This window comes from Pollachius pollachius, assembly GCF_949987615.1.
Source record: "Pollachius pollachius genome assembly, chromosome: 8".
Taxonomy (NCBI): Eukaryota; Metazoa; Chordata; class Actinopteri; order Gadiformes; family Gadidae; genus Pollachius; species Pollachius pollachius.
Genome location: NC_136941.1, coordinates 11,458,094 through 11,476,840, shown reverse-complemented (window position 1 = coordinate 11,476,840; position 18,747 = coordinate 11,458,094). Strand labels below are relative to the sequence as shown.

Here is an 18,747-nt window from a genome sequence, read left to right as displayed (position 1 = left end):
GTTAGTTTGACATACTTTCCAAATGGCATCAATCAATTTGTCACAATACAATATATATAAGATTACAATAATCACACACAAAAATATTTGGATGAGAAAAGTTTAAATGAACGTTCTCCAGGAATTGTTTAAGAATATCCAGTGTGAGACATCAATGTGATGAAAACTAGACATTTATTTATTTTACGTCTCAAATGTTTCATGGTCAGTGGTGTTTAGAGTGTTACATGATCTTTGCTATTTTCCCTAATAACAATCCTGGGTTCTCCGGCACAGTTCCAGTTCCATCCCCCCCCCCGCTAGCCAGGATCCTGCTACAGCATGTGAAACCCCCTTGGTAATCTCTAGCATACGGTGCTACTTAATATCTGGGAAAACAAAAAGTGATACTTTCTCATGGGATGTTCAACAAAAATAAGAAGACCACATTGCACAACGCCCATGACTGCAATGACACACCCAGACTCTGGAGGGGAGCCTTGAAAAACACTTCCAAAACACTCAGACACCACACTTAGCATAGTATCAGTCTGCTCGGTCTCAGACACTGTTGGGGTTGTAACACAGCATATTGAGCTGCAGGTTCTCGTCCCAGTGTCTGAGGATGATGAAGAGTTGATTGGCTGCGGCCTTGACCGAGGCTAAGTCCCGCCCCTCTGGGATGCGCTGGTCGCTCAGCCACATGCTGGCCTTGGCCGCCACCAGCTCCCACTCGATGAAGTAGCCAGCCGAGCTGTGCTCCAGCCAGGCCAGCGCCACCGCCGTGGCCCACACCATGTTCTCCACCTCCTGGAGCCGCTGGAGGGGCCCCGCCGCCTCCGCCACCGCCTCCTGGCTCTCCGTCTCCGAGCCGCGCCCGCTGTCCGTCTGCGGGGGCGAGGCGAGGGCTGGCTTGGGGGGGGAGGAGCCTGAGGACAGGCCGACTTCCAGGGAGGCGGGAGCGGCATCCGCGCTGGGGCCGCTGCTGCTGGGCCACGGCACCCCGGTCTGTGGCTGCCGGTGCTGGTCCTGGTGGAGGTGGTGCGGGGGTTGGAGGGCGCCCCCGGCTCGGCAGCCGCCTCCGTCGCTTCCCGCACTCTTTGGGATGTGCCGGGGGGCCGAGTGAGAGAGGTGGGGGCCCAGGCTGGCTCGGTGGCTGGAGAACGGGGAGGTCCACTTGAGCTTGTCCATGGGCACGCTGATGGCGTCGCAGAGGGCAGCGTCCAGGGGGAACGCCCCGCACGCCATCTGCAACGACACCTGGGGGGGAAGAAGAAGAAGACGTCTCTAGTGTGAGTCATCCAAGCGCTCAGCCCACTGTGTCTGACGGCTTCCCTAGAGTCCTATCTGTTAGCCCCGAGGTACACATTTTAATAGCTGCTTTAAATAGATTCACACAAGCGAATCACAATGGGTCATTAGATTGAGACGTACGACCGCCGCTGGTAAAAGGCTGAGTGAAGGGTGACCGTATGAAGTGACGCATCACTGCTGCTTTCGGTGAGACAATCATCATCAGAACAGAGCTGAACGCTAGGTTGAGTGTTATGCCAGCCAGCCACCAGACGGAGCTTCAGGGCTTTGAACTAAACACAAGTCTTTGAGCATAGAAAGGAATAAAAGCCTCCGGCAAAGCCGTATGGTTCAGCTCCATAGGAGGACAGAGGCATTGACCGGAGGCGCGTCACGTGATGATTGCTCGAGGCAGTGATTTGACCTGTGGACTCACCACAGGAATGTAGTCTTTGTTCTTGTTGTCGCTCTCCCCGGCTGAGTCACCCATCTTGCTGTTTGAGCGACACATGAAGCCCCTGGCTGCCCGGGTCAGGAGACGGGTCCTGCTGAGCGTCAGTCTAATTGGAGGAGAGAGAGAGAGAGAGAGAGAGAGAGAGAGAGAGAGAGAATGTGAAGAGAAGGAAAGGAGAGAGAAAGGGCAGGGAGATACTCCATAAGGTGTTACTGCATGAAAATTCGCAAAAGGTGTCAAAGGTCTGCGCAAACTTCCTTGCATATTAAGCAGACATCCCAAGCAACTACCAGGGAATTCAGATACAGGTTATGAACAAATAGGTAGGGGGTTGGACAGTGAATTCAGATACAGGTTATGAAAAAATAGGTAGGGGGTTAGACAGTGAATTCAGATACAGGTTATGAACAAATAGGTAGGGGGTTAGACAGTGAATTTAGATACAGGTTATGAAGAAGAAGGTAGGTGTACAGTACAGAGACAGGTCATTAAGGAACAGGTAGAGGTGCCACGGTATAGATAAAGGTCTTGATGGAGCAGGTAGGGGTTCAACAGTATAGATACCTGTCATAAAGGAGCAGGTAGGGGTTAGATGAAGGGGGGTTTGCATTGTGTGTCGAATGTGTGTGTGTGTGTGTGTGTGTGTGTGTGTGTGTGTGTGTGTGTGTGTGTGTGTGTGTGTGTGTGTGCATGTGTGTTTGTGTGTGCATACGTGTGTGTGTGTGTGTGTGTATGTGTGTATGTATTTTTGTGTGTGTATGGTTGTGTGTGTGAAGCAGCAGCACTTCCAGGCATCACCCACCTGGCAGAGAAAAGGCTCTCGACGGACCTTTGTGATTGGTCGGAGGTCACAGAGGGACTCCTCTGGGAGGCTTGGGGGCAGAGACACACAGGGAGACAAAGTTGCATCAATTTAGCTCTTGAAGTAAAACTAATTCGATCCTTTGTGGTATGGTGGTCTCGCGCTAGGTATGACTCGGAGAGTGGTAAATGTTCAACAACGTGGTTTATTCTAACAGAGACACAAGGTAAAAGGGCTTGCGTTCTGGAGCATGTTCATGAAGCATCTGGCGTACACAGGTAAACAAACAGTTATATAGGTAGTGGGCGGAACGGTAAATAGGCCACGCCAACATGTTCTAATTTACCCAGGTAAACCTTTGGTCTGTCTTGGCTTAAACAGAAATGGCAAAGTGGCTATGTTTGTAGTCTTTAACTTATCATTAAAACCTTATATGGTGTTGTCCATTACGTGGTGAAGAAACCATTCGTAACTGTGGTTAGCTTGAAACATGTCATCAGAAATAGCATTGACTAAAATAATTTACATCACTCTCTACGGGATGTGACCTCTGACAGGAGACAACACAACCCATACTATGGGATGTGATCTCTGAGAGGAGACCGCACAACCCATACTACGGGATGTGATCTCTGGCTGGATACCACACAATCCATACTATGGGATGTGATCTCTGACAGGTGACAACACAACCCATACTATGGGATGTGATCTCTGACGGGAGACAACACAACCCATACTCAAGAATGGGTTGTTGGGGACAGCTCTGTTTCAGACAGACAGACAGACAGACAGACAGACAGACAGACAGACAGACAGACAGACAGACAGACAGACAGCAGAAGGGCAGAGGCCTGGGGAACTGCTCACACATCCAGGGTCGGACGGTTCCACTCACTCTCTGTGAAGCTGCAGCTCTCCCAGCCGGCCGATGACGGGGTGCTGCATGGAGACGCTCCATCTTCACCTAACAAATCAGAATAGTGATTAAAGACACGACATGGGCTAAACTGAAGACCATAACAAAAATGAAAGAAACAGCCTCGTTGGTTAAAAGGGCAGGATTGATTTGGGGCAGCAAACATCTTTGGGTATTTTGGTGCACAGCAGGAACGTCGCTGCCTCTCCAGCGTGTGCCTCTGTTGCTATGCTACTACCGAAGCCTCGCGGAAAATAGTGATTACCACTAAAGTTGAAACATCTCACAACCAGCACTCAGGTTAGGTCGGTCTCGCGCAGATCGATTTTATTGTCCCCGTGAGAACACGCGTTCCCGCCTCTCTTCCTGTTTCACATGAAGGAAAGGGGAGACAGGAAGCCGCTAGTGGGAACACGGGGAGGGTGGCGGGTCTTACTGTTGGGCAGCAGCGCCTCGTCCATCTCCTCCGACATGCAGCCTGACTGGGAGCGGCCCAGCCCCACTGAGTAGCCTCTCTTCCTTCTGCGCGAGCTGGAGTGGGAGCCCGGCCTGGCTCCGTCACCTGCAACAACCAATTCAGCCTTTTGTTGTCGTTTTTTTTTTCATTTGACATTTTATTTTAAATGCAAGCACACAGACCCATTTTACCGACATCGGTATCACCCCAACGACCAAAAAATATCGTATCTGTCTGAATGTGTGAAAGACTGTCATATCTCCCTTCCAGCGTGAAAAGGAAAGCTACAACTAGAGAATGATTATTTTTATAGTTCCTGCAGGGCCATCTGTTTGAGTGTGGGGTTGTGCTCCTCTAAGATCCCTTAAGATGAATATATTTCAATTTCTTTGTATTTGTTGATAGAAAATAAAATAAAGAAAGTGGGCGGACAAAGCCCATCTGTCATAAGCTTCCAGGGTCCAGATTGTGTTGTTGTGTTTGTGTATGTTGTGTTTGTGTGTATGCTGTGTTTTTTTTATTCACGATGAGTTTGTAGGAAACGTTAAAAACTCATTAACACTAGCCAGAGTAATATGCATTGACTAACATGTAACTAACAGTTCATTAACCTAACCCTTTGGGGTTTAACCCTTAGGGGGGTTAGGGTTAGGGTTGACCAAACCCTATTAAATAAGAATTAATTAACATGAACACCATCAGTTAATGTTAATGCTTATTACTGTATTAACTAATGTCAGTTCATTGTTAACTATTGTTATGTGCTACCTGTTTGTTTATGTTGTTTTTCAAAAAAACAACAATAAAAAGCGAAATGCTATATGTCTCTGGATTGTCATTGCGCAATATCTGCTTGTGGGCCTTCATATTTACAAAACCAAAATTGCCAGGGACCCTGACCTTTTCCACTCAATGAAAGCTGGGCTTTGTCCACGGGATTCAAAATTCAATACGTTTCATCAATAGGGAAGACTTACAAGTGTTTATATACTCAATGGATGTCTCCAAATACTCATTAGTGTCCAGATCCACAGGGACAAATGCAGTGTATTTGCTCAGTATATTGCAGGCCTTGCTGGTGTGAATGGCGTACAGTTGGTAGCGTCTCCCTGAACCTGCGTAGAAGGAACACACACACAAAACATCACAATGTCAACATGCACACGAGGCACATAGTCAACCTTATACGGTCTCTGGCTAGACTAGATATATCCAGCTTTTATAACAATTTTTATTACAATATAAAGAATAAACAACGGTGGGGTCTTCTGTTATTGTAAAATAAGGCACTGTGGCTTATGACTGGGAAAGTATATTATTACCAATAACAGTGGAGTGGTTTATTGCGTTTTTACCACAGTTAACAGTGTTAGATTTGACTTGTTATTTTCATTAATATATATATATATATTTATAAATATTGTATATTATTCTATGCCCAAAGCGCATTCTGCTGCGCTTTGGGCATATATCTGCGTTGTCAAGGAGATATCTGTTGGATGGCGTTGAACGTGTTGTAAATGTTGGATTTGTAGCCATCAGACACCATCATAAAGACATACATATTGTAAACACAACGTTGTGAAGATAAAAACAGTTCATGCACCTTCACAAAGACATATACTGTATGTACACACAACGTCATAAAGACATAAACTGAAAAAAATATATACACTGTGCACCATCATAAAAACAAACACTGAACATATACACTATGCACCGTCACATCAACAGATACGGTACATACACCATCATAAAGACAAACACTGTACACATATACACTGTGCACCATCAACAGATATGGTGCATACACCATCATAAAGACAAACACTGAACATAAACACTGTGCACCAAGGTATCAACAGATACGATACATACACCATTATCAAGACAAAAACTGAACATATACACAATGCCCCATCACATCAACAGATATGGTACACACACCATCATAAAGACATACACTGAGCATATACACAATGCACCATCACATCAACAGATGTGCTACACACACTGTCGTAAAGACATACACTGAGCATATACACAATGCCCCATCACATCAACAGATATGCTACACACACCGTCATAAAGACATATACTGAGCATATACACAATGCACCATCCCATCAACAGATATGGTACACACACCATCATGCTCACCATGCTCAATCTCGCATTTCTTCTCGGCCATGTGCTCAAAGTTCCTCAGGATGGATCGCCCCGCCAGGTGGTGGAAGGTCTCGTTCCACAGGTCCTCGTGGACCTTCTCCTCGCGCTCGCGGCCGTTCAGGTAGGGCTTGATGTCGAACACCACCTCCCACCTCACCGGCTGGCCACACAGCAGGCCCGTCACCACCGCCTTGCAGTCCCCCTTCTCCGGCGGGACGCAGGCGGGCAGGGGAGGGCACAGGCCGTCCTGGGGGGTCTCCACCTCGCACAGCTGGTGCGCGTAGGCGTCTGGAAAGGCCACCGAGCGGGGTGTTTAATCTCCGGATTACAAAGGGCGTCTCGGGTTCTTTGACTTCTTCTCAGCTCGGCGTCTCGTAAGCAAGCTTTGTTCCCGGGTTCGTTGTTTGACCTTTCACGTCACCCAGTTCATTAGTGCTACTTTGATATTAAAAGTGGGAGGGAATGTTTTTCTCTAATAAAAAGTAATGTATGAAGCGCTCTAAACTATTGGTTTAATACGACTTTATTAAACTAGTACAGATCACAGACTTAATTCAGATCACAGAAATTAAGTCATGTCCCTGTGACATCTTTCAGATAAGATAAGAGGGTAATCCCAGACGGGAAGTGAATGTGAAAAGATGGCTTTTCAATTAATTTGTAAAAGATTGAAAAACGCTTCACAGCGGCTCATGCTATCATCCCATCCCCCCGGAGGCAGCAGAGAGCGGTCTCCTAGCAGCGCTCTCACCTGCATCTCCGAGGCTGCCGACAGATGGGCTGTCAGTGGAGGACCTGGAGCCGTCCGTCCCCTGGTTGGCCAGGCCTGCTGCTGCTACCGGTGCAGGGGGCCCGGCCGCCACGCTGCTCCCCACCGCCAGAGGGTCTTCCTGGGCCTGGAGGGTATGGGCATGGGTCTGGGTCTGGGGGTCTGCGTCGGCCTCCTGCTGGGAGGGACCCCTAGGGCAGCCGGCAGGGCGCACTCTGGGGGCTGTGGCGCACAGGCTCTCCAGCTGGGACTGGTTGAGATTCAAGATGTTATACGAGTATTATTGAATTATTTATATTTCATAGATACCATCCTGATGAATCCATGCATTTTGCAGGAGCTTTCATTTATGGATGCTCTGGCTTATGAAATATTGTCACGAAGCCTTGAAGGTTCTCTGATTTACAAACGCAGCCGTCATAACACAAAGACATCGGCTCAACAACAGACTTGAACCTTCCCCCGAACAACTGTGGTCCTTATATATGTGGTTCAGGAGCTGCATTATTTTTCTCAGGGACCGCTGTATTTACCTTGATTAAATTGAGACACACTCCCACAGCAACATGGCAGCTTAATTGTTGTTTATTTGATTTCCCCGGGCCTTAACGGTAGTGTGTGCATTCCTCTTTATTATTCCTGATTACACTCCAGCCAGGCCAGCATCAGATGGCTTGGATAACATCCTATTGTTGTTCTTGCCACAAGCTTGGCATTATGTGCTTCTGTATGCAGCAGATAAAATGTAACATGATGAATTCATAAGATTAGGCATAGAAGTTCTAATTTCCAGTGGCTTTCCGGGTATTCGTTTTAATATCGATAACATGATTTTTTAGCAACACGGGCAATCTAATCATCAACTCTAAATCTCAGACTCTAAAAGCATATTCCATTCGGCTTTCAGGGCTACAACCTGGTAGTCGTCTTTCCACTGGGTGCCGTAGTCCGGGCTGGTCTGGCCCACCAGCTCCTGGGCTTTGGCTCTCCTCAGGGGGTTCTTCCCCACCACGGAGCTGGGGTCGCTGGGTGTGTACACCTTCTTGGCTGGGTTGAAATCCACTATCTGGTTGGTGCTGTATGCGCGCCTCCTCGACGCTTCAGAACAATACAAAACCAATCAATAGGCAAACACTTAATAATAGAAACAATAATAATAGAAATGTAGGTAACCAGCAGGGTCATGACCTCAACGCTCATATCATAGCTGTGGCTGGGGAGAAGCACCCAATGACAACAGGGCAATACTCCACCGCTATTAATGTAGACTGCATCTCACAACATTAGTTTAGTTCTGTGTTGTCCAACTTCCTGCAACTATCATGCTTCGATTTTTTCAAGGTTCAAATCCTATTGAATTGATTATGGGGGGGCACTTGAGTTTGCTAAATGATTATTTATTTTTTATTTTTGTGCTTGTGGGGGCTTGCCCCCACCTGGGCAGGCCCCTGTGCTTGTGTCTTACCGGGGGTGTCTTGCTGCGTGGACACGGGGCAGCTCTCTGACATGGAGTCCTGGAAGGGGGAGAAGGGAGAGCTGGAGGCCGTCTCGGCCGTCTGGACTCCCTGGGCGTCGCTCTCTGAGGACCGCCACGGCTCCTCGTCCTGGGAGTGGAAGAACACGGAGCTGGCCGACTCGTTGGAGCGCAGCATGCTGTAGCGCCTCCTCTTGTCCTGGGGTTGTCGGTGGAGATGGAAGAAGAGGGAGGAAAAACTAGAAAGGGCTTTGAAAGGATCTAATGGAGCTAATGATCCACTTACACACACAGACACACGCTTCCAATAATGATAATAATAATATCCACATCCATCACTACATTTACCATCACCACCTTCAACTCAACCAACACTACCTCCATCTCTACATTTACCACCATCACCGTCTCCACCATCATCATCATTATAGTAGTCATATTCATATTCATATCCATATCCATAGGGATACTCATGTTCCGTAGGTCCAGTGTAGTACATGTACTAACTGAGTTTGGGTTGGGATGGTAACGTGTGGTGTCGCAGACCACGCTGTAGCCAATCAGCCGGTCTCCAGGAAACAGGAAGGAGCTGCCCACGGGGGAAAGCAACACTTCCTTGGTCTCGGGGAACAGCCACTCGATGGCGATGTCGCTGAGCACTGGGGACATCATGTTCTCTTCAGGGACTTGATCATCTGATGGGGAGAGGGGGAAATAGAAACCCCTGAGAAACTCATCTTCTGGGTCATGCATTTGATCCATTTAAACGACAATTAAAGTGAATGGACAAAACAAAAGTGAAGGCTTACAAATGGACAATACAAAACCCTTGCATTTAAGTCATGATTTCCTTGCCAAAGCAATTAGCTAATAGTTAGCGTTGACGGCCCGTCATTTAGCTCTTTTCAGAGCTAAATGGCTGGGTGTCAACGTGGGATAAGATGCCATATTGAGTACCTTGGGCTGAAGGCGCTCCCCCTCTGCCAAGAACTCGGCCGTTCCTTTGGAGACTGTCGCCAGTCCCTGAAGCAGCCTTCTGCACGCGCCCTGACCGATGCCAAACGTATGACACCTGACACATGCACACAGGCAAATGCATATACACACACAGGCAAATACAGATAAACACACCACACACACACACACACACACACACACGCGCAAATACAGATAAACACACACTCACACACACACAAAGGTAGACACACACACACACACACACACACACACACACACACACACACACACACACACACACACACACACACACACACACACACACACACACACACACACACACACACACACACACACACACACATTTAGCTCTGTTGGAAGATTGTTGGATGACCATGAATTGAGTGTCTCTGTGGCAGTCTCTACAACACAGAGCTCACCGGGTTAGAAGTCTGGATTATATATTATTGGTATGATACTCCCCTGCCTTAAATTGGGTAATTGCATGTGTTAATCCCAAACCCTATGGTAAATATGGATGAGCCATTTCATGAACAACCAGCAATCGCCTCTTCTCAGTGCGGCCCCCTAGACTTTACTAATATATTTCAATGAGACATTCACATTTGTTTTTAAAGATTGTAGATAATAATTTATTATATTTTGGTTCTTTCTAAAGACTGTAATATATACTCTTTATAATACAGTCATTGACTTTAAGTCAAAACATCTCCAAGGGCTAGAGATTCTGCACTGAACAGCTCTTCTGACTCTGTTCTGTTTATCAGCGAAAGGATTGCCTTCTAAATAATAAGCTGCTGCAGTTAACTCCTAATTAATACACCGGATTTAACTGTGCGTGTCAACGTACGATTTTCTATTTGCATGTTCTATATCAAAGAATAGAAAATGCTTTTCTCCTAAAACACAACTTCAACCAGTGTTCTTTCGACACCAGCAGCTAGCGGTCGTCATGTGGGACCACAGGGCATGTACCAGCGAGGCGTGGTTGTGTGTATGGCGATGATGATGACCTACCGGGCGTAGCGCGCGTGGCTGCGCACCAGCTCGATGACCCTGCCTGTGTTGCTGACCGCGCCGTCGGTCAGCAGGAAGAGCAGCCGGGGGTGGCCGCTCTGAAGGGGCTGCCTCAGGGCCCAGTGGAGCGGGGCCAGGAGGTTGGTCCCGCCCATGTCCGCCCTCACCCTCTTGATGTACTCACAAGCCAGGGCCAGCGTGTCCTAGCCGGCGCCATGAGAGCAGCCAGAGACAAACAAGCACATTATACAATGGATACAATGTTTTTCTTTTCATCATTTGAGCTAATAGAGGCGAGAGCCGTGCACATGTGTGACACACGAACCCTGTTTCACTCAGCAATGTTCTGGTGCAAGACCTTCGAACTGTGGGTACTAATACATGTGTTGTTAGGTTTGTCGCTTTATAAAAAAGCTAATGGAAAAACATCTGTTCTCCTTTTTTTACCTCCATCACAATAGAAGATGAAGGAGGGAGGTGATGAAGGTGGAACAGTAACACACAGCAGTGCGTCTGTCACGGACAGGATGATGTTGTTGTTGTTGTTGCTGTTGTTTACCTCCTGGTAGTTCTGACTGGTGCTGAACAGGGCTCTGAACGTGGAGCCGAAGCCCAGGATGTTGAAGAGGCAGCCGGGCATGAGGCTCTTCAGTATCACCATCATGGCGTCCTTTATAGAGGGACACAAAGCAGAGCCACGGCCAAGAACAGTGGGAGGAAGAGGACATGAAGAGGTCAGTCGCCATTTGATGCCTCAGACACGTCTCTCCCTCCCTCACAGACGGCCCTTTCTGAGGTGTGCTGCTGAATAAATGCAGATCAATGGCAAGCTCGTCGAGACTTTGCTGGATTTCCTAAACAACAGAATCGTTGATTCTCATGAAGAAGAAGAACAAGAAGAACAAGAAGAACAAGAAGAAGAAAAAGAAGAAGAAGGATATACGATTTTGTTTTAAAGCCAAACACTTGGAAATATTGCAATATAATTGTAACAATATCTATCTGCGATTTTTTTTACAAAGAATCAGATTAAAGTAGATTGGGGTGGTTAAGTAGTAGTAATTATAAGTAGTTAGGAAGGAACAAAGGAAAAGGAGAGAGAGAGAGAGAGAGAGAGAGAGAGAGAGAGAGAGAGAGAGAGAGAGAGAGAGAGAGAGAGAGAGAGAGAGAGAGAGAGAGAGAGAGAGAGAGAGAGAGAGAGACACACACACACACACACTTGGCCTTGCCACAGGCAGACTTTCACTTTACACCCAGACAAGGGATTGTAAGGTACGAGACATACCATACAAAAGCCAGGCACATGAGACTCAAATGAGTGTAAAGTGGTCAGCCTATAAGCCAGGGCTAGCTTTTCACAAGTGCATTGAAGCAAGACCAATCACTTACCGACAGGCTCTTTAAAATATAGGAGTTGAAAGCCCTGATCGTCTACAGTGACTCTTTTTTCTAAACCTAATAAATGGAACACCAGAGGCGTTTTAGATGAAGCATGGTCATGTCTCTTTAGAGTCAGTCAAACACATGTACTTCTCACAGGCCAACACGTATGCTTTAGGCCATCAGTGATTTACATATATTTATTTATCATTAAATTCCCTTGGCATGTGCATTCGAGACATAAGCAGCTAATATTTGGAATCTTTGCTCTACATAAAACCATTAGTTGATCATCAAACCAATCAATGAATTTATACAGTTTCTCGAATAAACTATTAATCAACTATTCAATACATTTAATACATTCAAATACAGTTCATCAAATAATTCAGCACTAAATGCATGTTTATGGCAAATTAATCACCTACCAGTATTTTAACACTGTACTCATATTAATAATAAACCAACATGATGCAAAACAGGGTTAAAATACTTCCTCATACCTTCACACGATTGATGCTTATTCCACTCATGCTGCCACTACGGTCGATGAGGAAGATAAACTCTCCATGCACCTTCCTCAGGTCTGAGCTGAGTAACTTGAGATCAGGGCAGAAGTTCAGCATCACCACCGGGTTGTGGAGTATGTCCTTGTGAAGACGCTTGTGAATGACATCTACCTGCGAAAGATCAACAGAGCCGCTAGAACAGAATTTCCCAGGGCTGAAACACATGCGGCAAATCCTAGTTTGTGCCTCCGATGCAGTTTCAATGCATTTTAAATTAATTGCATGATTGTAATGAACGTGCAGACTGAAACCGTTATTCGGGGTAACATCTTAGGGTGCCTTAAATGCCTTTCAAGGCAGAACAATAACACTTAAAGAGATCGACACAGAAATTCTTATCAACAGTAAGCATCAGAAAATTATGTTCCATGAAATCCGTTGCGATATCAGGTCATTTCAGTTGATCGATCTCCTCCTATTCCTTCAAGCCAATTTAACGGTAGGAGACCATTTTCCCTCTTCCCGCTAGTTAGCCACATGGTAACTATTAGCATACACTAGCGTGACCAAACATGGCCGCCAACATTTCAATAATTTTGCAGCTGAATGATGGTGCGTTTTATTATCCATCCGTCTCAGAGGTCCGAGGACGTTGTCTAGCGACACGCATGAACACGCCCCTTTTCCTCGGACGGCGAACTTGCTTGCTTGGATGAACTCAGAGGAGGCCAAGCAAGGATTCCGAGACAGAATTCAAGATGGCTGCGCCCAGTGTGACTTGACGTATGAACTGGTGGTTTAAATGGCAATTTCAATCACTTGTATAACTGCAATACCTTACTGCGTCCGTATCTCTGCCTATGGCCTATAGCCTACTTATTCTGGAGCGCCTGGTACTCTGCCAATGCTACCGCGACAACAGCTTTCCGGGTGGCGTCCAATGTTTTTCTCCAACGACCTTGCAAAACATAATAAAACGCTTGAAGTGTGGGCGTGACGTCACATCCGAGGTCCGAGTCGGTTCGCAGAGAATACTAAAACGCACCATGAGGCTACCGTGTTTCGGACTTTGAGGTAGTATAAACTACACAAAGCAGAGAGGGGGTGGGTAACTGTCCACCCCTACAATCCTGAATCTTTCCAAGACTGAGTTAATGGGCTGACTTTTAAGATGTGCATTAACATATTTTGTTTTCTTGACAAGATATTCGGTAGATGTGTAGTGGATTAATCCCTCTGTGATATGTGACGGCTATCTTGTCGTGAGAAGCGTCAGCTAAATAAATGCAACGTTATGTACGGTGCCTACACAAGGGATACCTGGTAGGCTCCGAGCTCCTGGTGAGTTTCCATAGAAACCAATTTCATATCACATAATTTCATGGTTAAGGTTTTTGTTAACTGCATTGGGCATAAGGTGTTTTACATAGTTATTGTTTTCCTTTTCCTCATTAAAAAAATTCGATATTAGAAGAATTTGATAAAAAGCCCTTGAAATTCCACCCACCCATACTAGGCCACAAACTTGCCCACATAACCAGCCCCAACCCCCCACTCACACACACACACACACACACACACACACACCCACACCTTCTTGTCGTCGCTGGGGTCCTTCTTGGTGGCCTTAATGAAGTCGCTCCTGCCCTGCAGGTGCTCGTCATACTCCTCCTGGGTCATGTCTCCGTCCTCGATGAGGACGTGAGGGAAGTGGGGCTCTGTGTGGGACAGGGGAGGGGGGGGGCACGGTTACATGACACAGACATTCCCTCAGCCTATCTCAACAGGCTAGCAACAATAACTGTCATGATGAAGATGGACGGCGGCTGGTAATTGCGCTTCGAGGCAACCGAGGGCTGTTTTTTCGGGAAGCATAGCAGCAACTCTAGTAGCACAGAGTTGCCCATACTCATATATGTACACAGTGAAGGGAGGAGAACATCACCGATATGGACGATTAAAGTGAGCGAATGTGTATGGATCGTGTATCAGAATTCACACGTCAGGGAAGAAAAAATTGTTAACATCAAGAACTGATTGGATAAGGTGTGATTAAGAGAAAAAACACTGTCATAGTGGGGCATGACGACGTAACACAAGGGATGTTTATTTAGAGCTGGTTGTCAGGAAGCATCATAGCAACGTTGTACATGCATGACCATACATGTACGCGGTTCATGCAGAAGGACATCTCCTGGGAGTGTCGGCTACGGAGACACTACAGAGTTTAATATCCGTTTGTAATAGCGCGCGTTGCATCGTTTCGATCAAGATAACATTTCCGTTCCGGAAATCTTTGACTTGACCGAATAAGCTTCTCTGAGACTTACGTCCTAAACGCTCCAGGAATACTAATCCAGTTTTGTTGAGTTGAGTCGTGTAACAGACGATGGCTAACACTGTGCATTGATATGCAGGCCGAAGCGGCTCTGTTTCGTCCCTGCTTTTCTCCCCATCACTATGGGTCAATGCATGATGAGACGTGATTGAGGCCCAAGTACACCGCTGGGTGGAATTCAATTGCAGTATACTGGCATCAGGACCTGTGCGCAGACACAAGCCCCCTCTGTCTGTCTGTTTGGTAGTTATAGCCCAGCTTTTCAACCTTGCCTCTGGGGTTATAGTGTTCCAAACTCAACTTGGTTGATATTGTTAGAGGGAGGTGGGAAAATCATCATCAAAAGCCTGGATATTATACACCCACACGGCAGAGATGCAGTTTGTTTTCTCTGGCCATGTCAGGCTTAAATATCAGCTGGACAGCTAGTGTCCAAGGAAACAGAGGGTGGGGGGGAGGAGGGAGGGGTGGGGACAGAGAAAGAGATGAATCACCTAGCTGCCTCTCTATGGGTTTGGCGAGGAAGAGGTAAACACTGTTTGATAATATTGTGCTTTAGAGTGGAGGGGAAAGAGTAAGTGGGCAAGCGATGAGGAGGGATGCCCAGGCGAGGCTGTTAACGCACCGCTGGGGTAGATAAGGATTTCAACGGGACAGTCGTAAGTGTACTTGTCAGCCAGGGTGATGACCACACTGGTCGCCGAGCGGGCCAGAGGATCTGCATCAGCCCGGATGGCATGAGAGGGGCTCTCCACTCCTATGGGGAAGAAGAAACCAGAGGAAGAAGAAGAAAATGATGATGAGGAGGAGTAAACCAGAAGAGGAAGATAAATAAAACAGTAGAAGAAGAAGAAGAAGAAGAAGAAGAAGAAGAAGAAGAAGAAGAAGAAGAAGAAGAAGAAGAAGATGATAAAACAGAAGAAGAAGAGGAAGCAACAGGCAGCTTAAAATGTTCGACAGCTGGAACTGTGGCTCTAATAGGTCTAGTCTAATTAAAAACAGCAGGCCTTCCAGCACACAACATCTGGAGGTGCTACCTTAATGTTTATTTGTTCCCCCAGCTGCTAAGACAACAATACGTAATGGCTTCAAATGTTTTGGAAGTACAAATAGGTCTAGACTTGAAGTTCAGACTAATTAAATCATTGCTTATTAAAAGGGAACAATGTGTTCACTAAATCTATTTGTTAATAACAACAGATGATGCACCCTTAACGAACAAAAAAGAGACCAATTCCTGAATAAAAAAAAAATAATGTGAAAATCATGTGGGATATATTATATATATATATATATATATATATATATATATATATATATATATATATATATATATATATATATATATATATATATATATATATATATATATATATATAATTACCAATATGTTAATCAAATGCATCATGTATCAGAAGGCATCGATTTAAAAAGTAACTGTTGAAAAGTAAGCGCTGAATAGGTAAGGTGTGATTCCAAGAAAAACAACGCTGTGAATGCCGCAGTCACTGAAGTGTCAAGTTCTTAATGCAGCAGAGGAACCTTCTGACCTGACAGGAGGTATGGAGCACGGATCTCTAGGTTGAAGTTGAACTGGTAGTCCATGGAGTTGATGGACTCCTCCTCGAGCAGCGAGACCAGGCCCGGCTGGGTTGAGCTGGGAGTCTGTTCATTATGGCCCGTGGTACTCCTCTCTCTCCTGTATGTTGAACAACACAACACCAAGCCATATGTCATTCAAGTATTACCACCCAAAGAGGTGGGGGGGCATATATGACAGTCAGTTACTGTTGGGGGCCTGTGCCTCTAATGCTGCATCCTTTCTTCGTTGTATTTTTCCGGGCCCTCCTTCACTTTTTGACATTTTCCTGACATTTGTTGGGCATCTCACGGCTGCACGCTACTTATTGCACTGGTCTAGAATGTTAACGCACATTAACTAAGGTAACTGTGATTGGCCAGTGAGCACGTAGCATGCTCTCATGCGCTCCCCGAATGACGGGCACACACAGAGAGCCGGTAAAGAGCAGACAGGAACAGTAAAACTGGTATGGATTTTTTGACCACCCACCGGCCCAATGATGCGTTGGCCCCCCCAGCAATTGTCCCGGAACACCCGATGGCCAGTACACAACTGCTCTCAATGCTAGACAACTCAATACCTTCAAGGGGCTGTAGGTATGATTTAAGAGCTATATACTAGTATTATTGAAGCTGCTGTAGGGACGATTTAAGAGCTATTTATATCAGGGTAATCAATTAGAAGCTATTAGCTATTAGTGAGTGAAGTGCCCTGTGAGAGGATCTGTTCTGGACTGCCTGCTGGTCTCCGTATGAGACAATCTAGATCTTAAACCGCTATCGGTTCATTTTTGACCAATCAGGGCAATCTCTTCCCTGATTGGTTCAGGGGAATCCATCTGCCCTGTCAATCACGTTCACAAACAGTGAAACGAGTTATCATCTCAATGGCGAAGAAATATAGAAAGGGAGGGAGCAGAGAGGGAGGAAGAAGAGAGAGACGGAGTAGAAAGGGAGGGAGGGAAAAGAGATGGGGGGGGGGGTTATCGCTATATATATTGTATAATCTTTTTTCCGCCCTTCCTCAGTCAAATCATTACTTTTTAACCAAATGTTTTTAACTCCATAAGACGAAACATTTGTTTTCCACGTCAGAAGTGATGTCGGTTCTTCATGATTAACACTGAATCAGGGGTTGCGCTCACGTTCTGGTGAAGTTCGGGGACAGGCCCTGCTCCTCGTTCACCGTCCTCTGAACCTTGGGCGTGCAGACGGAGGGCGAGCAGACCCGGATGCCCCCGTCGGCCAGGGTGGACAGCTCGGAGGAGGTGCTGACCAGGATGCTGACCGTCTCCATGGGAGGGATCACCCCCAGGTTCACCACCAACACGGTCCTCTCCAGGTCCTCGTCCATCACCACATGCCCTGCAGTGAGGCCAGACCAGCAACAGAAGAGACCAGAACAGTCAACCACAGAATCAAAGAACAGGCACGGGGAGTACATATATTGGAAATGTGTCAAGAATGTGACACATTTCCAATGCAACACTAGTTGTCTGCTGTTCTCCTGAAGGCTTGTGAATACAGTGACTCAGGTAAAGCTCTGATTACATTGTAACTCAACAACAACACACGCAGTCTGTTGTGTCATTTAACACAATGGGGTTTAGTCCTTGTGTTTCTTACCGCTGCCACTCTGGGGTGTTCCAGTAGCACTGGAAACATCCGGCTGACAGTCATCGATTTTGGCCTTGTCTTTGATCTGCAGTGTTATGATCTGACTGGATATCATAGCCTCGAAGCCCACCACTGTGGAGTTCTCTTCCAGCGGGTAAATAAAGATGCCTGCATGGTTAGGTGATGGGATATGAGATGTGGTAAATAAGACATCATTTAATTTATTGGAGACAAAGATGTATTTTGCCTGACATTATCTGACATTTTCGTAATAAGTTATGAGAGGCAGAAATGTCACGGTAAACGTGCCATTTTTGCATTTTTGGTGATTCACATTCAGGGTATGTCTGAAAAGACAGAAAAATAGAAGCAAACCGTCAAAATATCCACCGAATATCTGCAGACTATATGCTGAAATTATATAATTGACTGATGTTTTTGTGAAATGTTTTTTTGTGTCAAGAAGGAGACTCGAAACCATTACTCACCTTCAATGGCATGGTCCTCGATATTTTCATAGGTCATGGAGGCTGTCATCGCCAAGGTGTAACCTCTGACACAGGAAGTGATGTCCGAGACACTGAGTGGCAGGGCGGTCCATTTCTCCTTATTCAAGAGTCCAGGCATGGTGCTAGTTATTAGATGAGTTAAAAGGCCAAAGTTAAACCAACCGTTGGCAGACTGGCACGTCGGAATTCAGATCACACAGCTTAGTGCAAGCCTGTGTGGGCCAGTGGTCCCAACTGCAGCCTACCTGTTGGTTTTATGAATACAATTGCCCAACACAGCCATGCTTAAAGGAAAATAAAAGTGAAAAAACATATAAAGGAAATATAAATATATATATATATATATACATACGGTATACACAAGGTATGTGGGTCATAGATATTAAAAACAATAAAGGAATTATAGTCTTTTATAGTAAATCATGCTTTTTGTAATAGAAGGGCTGGCTGTGAAGAGAAAATCATTCATGGGCATTGAGAAATAATGGGTTTCAGATTAACA

General features: G+C 46.0%; 1 protein-coding gene across 1 annotated transcript; it reads right to left on the bottom strand.

Annotated features, from left to right (window-relative positions):
* Positions 1-540: 540 nt before the first annotated feature.
* On the bottom strand, positions 541-18,363 carry vwa5b1 (von Willebrand factor A domain containing 5B1; the record flags this gene model as incomplete). Its single annotated transcript, XM_079742352.1, is given in 24 exon segments — positions 541-801; positions 803-867; positions 909-1,239; positions 1,709-1,832; positions 2,529-2,598; positions 3,427-3,495; positions 3,884-4,009; positions 4,882-5,019; positions 6,065-6,361; positions 6,825-7,092; positions 7,759-7,940; positions 8,308-8,515; positions 8,824-8,985; positions 8,988-9,011; positions 9,274-9,388; positions 10,312-10,514; positions 10,871-10,981; positions 12,195-12,371; positions 13,794-13,918; positions 15,164-15,295; positions 16,089-16,237; positions 17,265-17,484; positions 17,746-17,904; positions 18,225-18,363. Coding segments are annotated over 24 exon segments (3,855 nt in total).
* Between the last annotated feature and the right edge of the window lie 384 nt (positions 18,364-18,747).